At 65.5% G+C, this 9,730-nt stretch overlaps 1 protein-coding gene across 1 annotated transcript in view; it reads left to right on the forward strand.

Annotated features, from left to right (window-relative positions):
- Nucleotides 1-9,730, forward strand: part of LRP1 (LDL receptor related protein 1) — an 88,902-nt gene that overhangs the window by 60,352 nt on the left and 18,820 nt on the right. Inside the window, exons 62-82 of the mRNA XM_017836605.1 lie at nt 92-240; nt 672-765; nt 1,053-1,169; nt 1,251-1,370; nt 1,827-1,949; nt 2,306-2,431; nt 2,829-2,945; nt 4,720-4,826; nt 4,972-5,104; nt 5,418-5,537; nt 5,980-6,102; nt 6,387-6,530; nt 6,605-6,739; nt 6,933-7,052; nt 7,337-7,608; nt 7,691-7,869; nt 8,113-8,219; nt 8,421-8,537; nt 8,626-8,802; nt 9,138-9,278; nt 9,394-9,567. Of these exons, the coding sequence (XP_017692094.1) occupies nt 92-240; nt 672-765; nt 1,053-1,169; nt 1,251-1,370; nt 1,827-1,949; nt 2,306-2,431; nt 2,829-2,945; nt 4,720-4,826; nt 4,972-5,104; nt 5,418-5,537; nt 5,980-6,102; nt 6,387-6,530; nt 6,605-6,739; nt 6,933-7,052; nt 7,337-7,608; nt 7,691-7,869; nt 8,113-8,219; nt 8,421-8,537; nt 8,626-8,802; nt 9,138-9,278; nt 9,394-9,567 (2,895 nt within the window). The remainder of the gene's footprint in view (nt 1-91; nt 241-671; nt 766-1,052; nt 1,170-1,250; nt 1,371-1,826; nt 1,950-2,305; nt 2,432-2,828; nt 2,946-4,719; nt 4,827-4,971; nt 5,105-5,417; nt 5,538-5,979; nt 6,103-6,386; nt 6,531-6,604; nt 6,740-6,932; nt 7,053-7,336; nt 7,609-7,690; nt 7,870-8,112; nt 8,220-8,420; nt 8,538-8,625; nt 8,803-9,137; nt 9,279-9,393; nt 9,568-9,730) is intronic.

Here is a 9,730-nt window from a genome sequence, read left to right on the forward strand (position 1 = left end):
AGGGGGTGACAAGGGTCCTGCAGCTCCTGTGTCACCCTGAGGGTCCCCAGCTCAGTATGACTTGCTGTTGTCCCCCTGCTCTCCCCTGCAGTTCCCAACCACCCCTGCAAGACCAACAACGGCGGCTGCAGCAACCTCTGCCTGCTCTCGCCGGGTGGGGGGCACAAGTGTGCCTGTCCCACCAACTTCTACCTGGGCAGCGATGGCAAAACCTGTGTCTCCAACTGCACAGCCAGCCAGGTAACCCCCTGCCTGCCTGCCCCTGCCTGCCCCTGCCTGCCCCTGCCTGCCCCTGCCTGCCCCTGCCTGCCTGGACATCCCCTGTGCCCTCTCCATGTCTGTCCTGCCGTGGTCTCCCCAGGGGTGCTGGGGTGCAGATGTCTTCTTTGGGCACAGGCAGCATGTCCCTCCTGTGGCACTTCATCTTTGGGGGAGCCAGAGACCCTCCAGCTCTGGAATGTTCTGCCTGTCCCCCCTCCTCAAACCCCAGGGGCTGGGTGGGGTGGGTACAGGGTTAAGGCTTTGCTCCAGGTCAGGACATGGAGTGTCCAGAGGGTACCTTGGACAGGACAGCACAGGGTCAGTGCCCTTGGCTGAGCTCTCTGGGGATGAAGCCTTTGGGGTCCTCCTTCCCCATCCTGAGCCACCCCACGAGCTCCTCTCTCCATCAGTTTGTCTGCAAGAACGACAAGTGCATCCCTTTCTGGTGGAAATGCGACACCGAGGATGACTGCGGGGACCGCTCGGACGAACCCGAGGACTGCCGTGAGTGCCGGGGGGTGACCACAGCTCCTGACACCCCAGCACCCCTGGGCTGTCTGACAGACCCGTGGAGGGGAGGGTCACCCCAGTAACGGGGCTCAGGGAGCAGTGGGACACGCCTGTCCCTGTGTAGGGACTGTCCCACGGAGCAGAGCCGCCCCTTCACTGCACCCGAGCCTGGGAGTGGGTGCTGGGTCCCTGCTGAGGACCCCTGAGGGGGAAGCGAGGGGTTGAGGTTTGACCTAAAAACATTCCCCAGAGCAAACCTGTCCCCCTGTGTCACCCCACAGCTGAGTTCAAGTGCAGGCCGGGGCAGTTCCAGTGCTCCACAGGGATCTGCACCAACCCAGCCTTCATCTGCGACGGGGACAACGACTGCCAGGACAACTCGGACGAGGCCAACTGCGGTAGGTTCCCGTGTCCCCTCGCGACCCCCAGGCCCCCCCAGCTGCAACCTGTCACCCCCTGACTGTGTCGTCTCCCCCCAGACATCCACGTCTGCCTGCCCAGCCAGTTCAAGTGCACCAACACCAACCGCTGCATCCCCGGCATCTTCCGCTGCAACGGGCAGGACAACTGTGGGGACGGGGAGGATGAGAAGGACTGTCGTGAGTGGGGGTGCTCGGGGTGTTGGGTGGGAGCAAGTGTGGGCTGGGCTGAGGGGCTCAGATCCCTGTCTTGGGGTATTTGGGGCTTTCTCTGTAACCCTGCTCAGCACAGAGCTTCTGTCCACATCACCCCACTGCCTTACAGACACTCCTCCTTCCTGGTGGAAATGAAATCCTTAAATCCCTTAAAGTGGCCTGTTCAGTATTTGTCCTGGATTTGGGCTGAACCTGTTGCCCAGCTGAGGGATCTGTGGCCTCTGCCCTTTACCCTATAGTTGGGAATCTTCTGGGGCCACCATGGGGCTCTGCTCCCCTCTCCCACACCGAGCATGGCCAGACCCCTGTGATCCCCTGAGCATCCCGCAGCCCTGCAGGTGGTTTTTAGGGGGCAGGGAGTGACTGGCAGCCCCCCGTCTGCCCCACTGCCCCTCCTGACACCCCTTCTCCCTCCTGCAGCGGAGGTGACCTGTGCCCCCAACCAGTTCCAGTGTGCCATCACCAAGCGCTGCATCCCCCGGGTCTGGGTCTGTGACCGTGACAACGACTGTGTGGACGGCTCTGATGAACCTGCCAACTGCAGTAAGGGGGGGCCTGCGTGGGGAGGGGGGGCTGGCCACGCCAGAAATGGGGGCTCCCCACTGCTGGTCACCAGCGTGTGTCTGCAGGGTGGTGGGTCCCTGCTCAGCCCCTCCTTGGTCCCTGCTCAGTCCCTGTGGGCGGTGGGTGATGGTGGTGGTGGCTCTGGTGGATCTGTCCTGCTGGAATCCTCCTCTCCCTGACTTCTCCCTGGAGAACTGCTTGGAAGCAGGGGGGTCTCACCCCCTGTTCCAGGCAGGAGCGCTCAGCCAGCTCCAGGCTGTTCATCAGCCCTGTGGAGAATGAAACGTGCCCGTGCTGGCGCCCTTTCCGTACCCGTGTCCCTTTGTCCCCTCCAGCCCAGATGACCTGTGGTGTGGACGAGTTCCGCTGCAAGGACTCGGGCCGGTGCATCCCGGCGCGCTGGAAGTGCGATGGGGAGGACGACTGTGGGGACGGGTCTGACGAGCCCAAGGAGGAGTGTGGTGAGCAGGGACTGGGCCCGTGTCACCTCGAGCCCCCCCATTCCCCACGGGCAGGCTGGCCTGGCGCTGGCTGTCCCCTCTGGGGGGTTTCAGCTGCTCCTTCTCCAAGTGCTGTAGGCACCAGCGGGCTTGGAGGGAGGTGTGGGACAATGCTGAGCCCTGTCCCTGTCCTGTCCCTCCTGGGGGCAGTGCTTCCCTCTGCCCTGTCCCATCCCTGCCCCTGTCCTGTCCCTCCTGGGGGCAGTGCTTCCCTCTGCCCTGTCCCATCCCTGCCCTTGTCTGGGGCAGTGCTGCTCCCTGTCCCTGTCCCATCTCTCCTTGTCTGGGGCACTGCTGCCCCCTGTCCCATCCCTGCCCTTGTCTGGGGCAGTGCTGACCCCCCGTGCTGTCCCCCCAGACGAGCGCACGTGTGAGCCGTACCAGTTCCGCTGCAAGAACAACCGCTGCGTGCCGGGCCGCTGGCAGTGCGACTACGACAACGACTGCGGGGACAACTCGGACGAGGAGAGCTGCAGTACGTGCCACCCCCCGGCCTTCGGTGTCCCAGGAGTGGAGCACAGGAGAGGGGAGAGGCTTGGGCCCTCCTCAGACCCTCTCCTGCTGCCTGTGGTCGCGGCGATGGGGGCAGTGCCAGGCTGGGAGCCTGGGGAGCTGCCGTGTCCCCCCAGCCAGGACACCCCTGACTCCAGGGGTCTGGAAATCCTGGCCCTGCACAGGGGGGGCTGTGCTGAGGAGACACCCCAAGGGTGACAGGTAATGGGGAGGGGGTGACCCCAACACCCTCCCGGCAGCAGTGCAGGGGCCCAGAGTGGCCATGGCCACCTGCAGGCACCTCGTCCTGCTGGCACTGGAGCGGCTTTGCCACCGAGCATTGCCCCAGGTGGCACCTGGGCTGGCAGTGGGGACACACGGAGCCATTGGGAGGGACCCAGGTCACAATCCCGAGCCTGGGCCAGCGCACAGGGAGGTGGCAGAGTCGGTGCTGTCCCTTAGTGAGTTCCCACCCTGTGCCCACCCACCCGCTGAGCAGCAGAGGAGTGTGAGTGTTCTCAGGGATGAGACAGTTCCCGGGACTGCTGTGGGTGGGAGCACAGCCCTGTCCCTCTGGAGGGTCCCAGGCTGCCCATGGGATGGCACCAGGGTCTGCTGCTGGACCCTTTCCCATCCCACAGCACCAGGCTGCTGCCAGACCCTCTCCCACCCCACGGTGCCCACCGGGTCCCTCTGTCTCCCCGCAGCTCTTTAGGGTGCAGCTTTTGTTTTCTTTTCTGTTGATTTCCCGTCGTGTTTTTGAGTTTGTGCCATTTCACTTCATCTTATGTTTTTCTCCATTTTCACACTGTCGTTATGGGGCGCTCAGAGGTAGGTTCCTGCCAAAATCTTTTAATTCCATGTACAATCTCTCTAAAATCAATGAAGACAATAATTTCCAGGTGAGGGCAGAGGGGTCGGGACTGGACAGCCCAGGTGGATTTACTGAGCATCAGCACCAGCATCTCCCTCCACGGAGCTGCAGCCGGGGAGGGTCTGACCCTGCTGCTCCGCAGGGCCCGTGCATGGCTCGGACTTGGCTCCAAAACCCGTCCCCACTGTGACCCTTCGTGCTCCAGCTGGACACCCCCTACCCCGCTCTGCCCCCACAGTCCTGCTCCATGGCCAGAGGGTCCGTGTGCCCCAAAGCCCCGGGGCCGTGGGGAGGGGAAGGGTCCCAAGAGCCTCCCGGGTGGGCGGCTGTGCCACGTGCCATCCTCCTGGATTTGGCACCAACTGTGCCAGTGAGCTGTGAGGGGGTGTCTGTCCCCATGTCCTGCGAGGGGGGACAGGGGTGAGGCTCTGCCAGGGCACCGCTGCCGTCCCTCCTGCCCGAGGGGCAGCCAGGGTGGGCAACGAGTGGGGCTGGTGCTGCCTGCACAGAGAGTGAGTGACCTGGGGGACAGCCAGTGCCCCCCGAAACCCCTGCAGGGAGCTGGCAGCCCTGGAGCGGGGTGGGAAGGGGGCTGGGAGGTGGTACCAGCCATGCCCTTCTCCGTCAGCTCCCCCGGCTCTGCTTGCACCCCCCCGTGTCCCCAGTGCCACTGGCCGCGTGTCTGTGTCAGCCTGTGCCCCCCCAGCTGTTGGCCAGGGAGACCCCCCGCCCCTGCCCCCTGCCCTGGCTGTCCCCACGCTCAGGGACACCCGTGTGCTCTGTCCCCATGCTCAGGGACACCCGTGTGCTCTGTCCCCACGCTCAGGGGACACCCGTGTGCTCTGTCCCCACGCTCAGGGACACCCGTGTGCTCTGTCCCCAGCGCCCCGGCCCTGCTCCGAGAGCGAGTTCTCGTGTGCCAACGGCCGCTGCATCGCGGGCAGGTGGAAGTGCGACGGGGACCACGACTGTGCCGACGGCTCCGACGAGGTACAGCCCCTCTGCCCTGCCCGGCCTGGCAGGGGGCACGTGTGTCCCCCACCTGCCTCTGTCCTGGGGCTCAGAGCGTGGGCGCAGTGGCTGCCACGGCCACCCCATGCCCCTGCTGACCGTGTCCCTCGGCCGTCCCCTGCAGAAGGACTGCACCCCCCGCTGCGAGTTCGACCAGTTCCAGTGCAAGAACGGGCACTGCATCCCCATGCGCTGGCGCTGCGACGCCGACGCCGACTGCATGGACGGCACCGACGAGGAGAACTGCGGCACCGGCGGTAACGGCAGCGCCGCGGGGGCACCCGGGGCTGGGCCTGTCCCACCACCGCCGCCCTCGTGTCTCCTCTGACCCCGCTCCCCTGTGTGTGCCCGCCCCGCTCTGCCCAGTCCCTGGGCACACACGGACACAGATCCGAGCCCTGGAAACCCCCCAGCCCTGGGGACTCCCCCTCCCACCCCATCCATGCTGGTAGTTGGAATCGCGGCCCCGGGCTGGGGTTTTGGCAGCGGGGCAGCGCGGGCTGACATGTCCCCTCCTGTGTCCCCTCCTGTGTCCCCTCCTGTGTCCCCTCCTGCCCTGCGCTGTCACAGTTCGTACGTGTCCCCTGGATGAGTTCCAGTGCAACAACACCCTGTGCAAACCCCTGGCCTGGAAGTGCGACGGGGAGGACGACTGCGGGGACAACTCGGATGAGAATCCCGAGGAGTGCTGTGAGTGACGCCGCGGTGCCTCTGCCCCGAGCACCCCCTGTGCCCCGGGGATGGGGGGCAGTCCCGGGGCTCGGGCACCGCTGCGGGGACCAGGGGGACTGGAGGGACCTGTGGCAGCTCCTCTCGGGGGCAGCTGGGGGGGCCAAGGGGAAGGGGGTGCCTCCTGTGAGGGAGTGGAGTCGCAGAGGGGCTGAGTGGGGCGAGGGGCTGGGGTGGGGAGGGGGCTGGGGGGGCCGGGGCTGGGCGAGGAGAGGGCTCCCAGCAGCCGGGCAATTGTCTTTGCTTCAGTCTCTTTGCTTCAGCCTCCGGAGCCCGCTCGCCCGCGTGGGACAGCCCTCCCCAGAGAGCGGGCAGAGGCCGAGCAGCAGCTCGTGACAAGTGTGACAGCCTGGCTCTGGCGTCTCCTTTCACCGTCACCGTTTGTTTCTGTTTGCTGGTGCAGTGAAATTCCAGTGTCCCCCCAACAGACCGTTCCGCTGCAAGAACGACCGCGTGTGTCTGTGGATCGGTCGACAGTGCGACGGGATTGACAACTGTGGAGACAACACGGATGAGAAGGACTGCGGTGAGTGGGGCTGCCCGTGGGCACAGCCCTGCGCCCACGTGGCGGGGGTGGCAGGTCACCAGGTCACTGTGGCCCTTGGGATGGTCCTCCCAGAGCCCGGGATTCAGGTGGGGTTGGCTTTGCCCACTCCTTCCTCCCAAACCCGGGGTGTGGGCGCAGCACCTCGAGTCCCTGCCTGCTCCCTGCCCGTGCTGTTGGCACCCGGGGGGTCCCGCAGGGATGGTGCCCAGGGACACGGGGGTCACAAGGACACGGGGGTCACAGCCGCTGCCCCTCTCCCGCAGAGTCACCCACGGCCAAGCCCAAGAGCTGCAGCCAAGACAAGAACGAGTTCCTGTGCGGGAACAAGAAGTGCATCAGCGCCAACCTCCGCTGCAACTTCTTCGACGACTGCGGGGACGGCTCCGATGAGGAATCCTGCTCCCACGGTGGGTGGGGGGCCGGGGCGGGCGCTGGGGAAGCCGCCGTGACACGTGTGTGTGATGGGACCTTGCCCCCGCAGAGCACAAGTCCTACGACTGCATGACCAACACCACCATGTGTGGGGACGAGGCGCAGTGTGTCCAGTCCCAGTCTGCCTCGTACTGCACCTGCCGCAGGGGCTTCCAGAAGGTGCCGGACAAGAATTCCTGCCAAGGTACTTCCCACCACTGCTGGGGAGGGCTCGGGATCGGGCTGCTGGGTTTGTCTTGGCTTTTGCCAGTGAGATGTCATTTCACAGCTGTGGAGGGAGGGGCTGGGGCAGCAGGAATGGTGGTGTTGGGGCACAGGGACAGGGTCTGCGGGGGCACCTTCTGGGTCTCCCCCTGATCCCGTGTCCCACTGCCCAGACATCAACGAGTGCCTGCGCTTCGGGACCTGCTCCCAGCTCTGCAACAACACCAAGGGCTCCCACGTCTGCAGCTGCGCCAAGAACTTCATGAAGACGGACAACATGTGCAAGGCGGAAGGTCAGGAGGGAACAGGGACCCACAGGGGTTCTGCATGTGCCCAGGACCCCCCATGTGTCCAGGGCCTCCCGTGGGACCCCTCTGCTCTTCATTCTGTCCCCCTGCACCTCTGCCCACCGTTCTGGCACCACCAGTGCTGTCTGTCTGTCCCTGGCTGAGGGACCCCCAAGTGACCCCAATCCTGTCCCCCTGGGGAGCAGGCTAAGCCCCCACTCCTGGCTGAGTCTCTGCTCCCAGTCCAGCCCATGCCAACCTCTCCTCCTCCTCCTCCTCCTCCTGTGCAGGCTCTGAGCACCAGATCCTCTACATCGCTGACGACAACAAGATCCGGAGCATGTACCCCTTCAACCCCAACTCTGCCTACGAGCCGGCCTTCCAGGGCGACGAGAACGTGCGCATCGACGCCATGGACATCTACGTCAAGGGCAACAAGATCTACTGGACCAACTGGCACACGGGCAGGATCTCCTACCGGGAGCTGCCCGCCTCCTCCTCCGCCTCCACCGCCTCCAACCGCAACCGGCGCCAGATCGACGGCGGCGTCACCCACCTGAACGTGAGTGGGCTCTGCCGGGGCGCCGGGGATGGGCCGGGGGTGTCCTCCCCCCTCACCTCCCCCTGCTCTCTGCCCCACGCAGATCTCAGGGCTGAAGATGCCGCGGGGGATCGCCATCGACTGGGTGGCCGGGAACATTTACTGGACGGACTCGGGGCGGGACGTCATCGAGGTGGCGCAGATGAAGGGCGAGAACCGCAAGACGCTGATCTCGGGGATGATCGATGAGCCCCACGCCATCGTGGTCGACCCGCTGAGGGGGTGAGAGACCTGAGCCCTTCCTCCCTTCCCCTGCCCAGCCCTCTCACCTCGCTCCCCTCACCACAAGCCCACACGTGGTGGCAGCCCCCGATGCCCCAGTGTCACCCTCTGTGTCACCTCAAGTTGCCCCAGAGTTGCCTGGGGACTCCAGGACACTGTGGGAACAGCATGGGAAGGTTTCTGCTCCAGTGGGGCATCAGGCTGTCCCATTCCCGTGGGAATGACCTGCCTGTGTCCTTCCAGGACGATGTACTGGTCAGACTGGGGCAATCACCCCAAGATCGAGACGGCTGCCATGGATGGGACGCTGCGGGAGACCCTGGTGCAGGACAACATCCAGTGGCCAACAGGTGAGCAGAAACACGTAACAGGAGGGGCACGAGGGGAGCAAAAGCCTTGATGGGGCCTTTTGTGTTGGGGAGGGTTGTTCTGGGGGCTCGGAGCCCCACACCAGGAGGGTGCAGGGGTGGCAGGGGGGCTGCTCTGCAGGTCACTTGGTCAGGAGGGGCTCGGGGTGGGCTGAGGGCTCACTGGGGGCTGTGTCTCCTCAGGCCTGGCCGTGGACTACCACAACGAGCGGCTGTACTGGGCCGATGCCAAGCTCTCCGTCATCGGCAGCATCCGGCTCAACGGCACCGACCCCGTCGTGGCCATCGACAACAAGAAGGGTAAGCGGTTCCCGAGCCCCACAGGGGTCCCCAGCCCAGGATCCACCCTAAATCCCTGCCTCCACACGTCCCCTCTCGGCTTCCCCAGGGCTGAGCAACCCGTTCAGCATCGACATCTTCGAGGACTACATCTACGGCGTCACCTACCACAACAACCGCATCTTCAAGATCCACAAGTTCGGGCACAAGGCTGTCACCAACCTGACGTCCGGCCTCAACCACGCCACCGACGTCGTGCTCTACCACCAGTACAAGCAGCCGGAGGGTGAGTGCGAGCCCGGGACCCCCACCCTGCTCCCAGGGTGCGAGGGAGCTGCTGGGGCCTGACCCCTGGTGTGAGGTGCCAGGGGGTGAGGGGAGCGCTGGCAGCGCTTGGGAAGAGGGGACTGAGCCCCGCAGCTCTGAGCCCAAAGTGGGGGGGTCTGGGTGGGGCAGAGCAGGGGGTTTGTGGGGCGGGTTGTGGGCGCAGTCAGCTGGTGACCCCGGGGCATCGAGGGCTTTGGGGGTGTCCTAAAGGTGTTGGGGAGCAAGGAGGGCTGTGGGTCACCGTGCTGTCCCCACCTCACTGTCCTCACCACCCCGTCCCCTCCCCGCCTGCAGTGACCAACCCTTGCGACCGCAAGAAGTGCGAGTGGCTCTGCCTGCTGAGCCCCAGCGGCCCCGTCTGCACCTGCCCCAACGGCAAACGCCTGGACAACGGCACCTGCGTGGTCATCCCCTCGCCCACCGTCTCCCCGGTCGGTGGGTGACACCGGAGGAGGAGGAGGAGGAGGAGGGAGGAAGGGGAGGAGAAGGGAGGTGGGGTCCCGCCAGCGCGGTCCCGCTCACCCCCATCCCCTCCATCCCTCCCTCCCAGTGCCCACCACCGACACGTGTGACCTGGTGTGCCTGAACGGCGGCAGCTGCTTCCTCAACGCCCGCAAACAGGCCAAGTGCCGCTGCCAGCCCCGCTACAACGGGGACAAGTGCCAGATCGACCAGTGCTCGGACTACTGCCAGAACGGGGGCACCTGCGCCGCGTCCCCCTCGGGTGAGCCGGGGGGTGCCCGCCGGTCCCGGGAGGGTGGGGGGACGGAGGGATGGACGGATGGACGGATGGACGGATGGACGGATGGATGGATGGATGGATGGATGGATGGATGGATGGATGGATGGATGGATGGATGGATGGATGGATGGATGGACGGATGGAT

This window comes from Lepidothrix coronata, unplaced genomic scaffold (assembly GCF_001604755.1).
Source record: "Lepidothrix coronata isolate B3197 unplaced genomic scaffold, Lepidothrix_coronata-1.0 Scaffold281, whole genome shotgun sequence".
Classification (NCBI taxonomy): domain Eukaryota; kingdom Metazoa; phylum Chordata; class Aves; order Passeriformes; family Pipridae; genus Lepidothrix; species Lepidothrix coronata.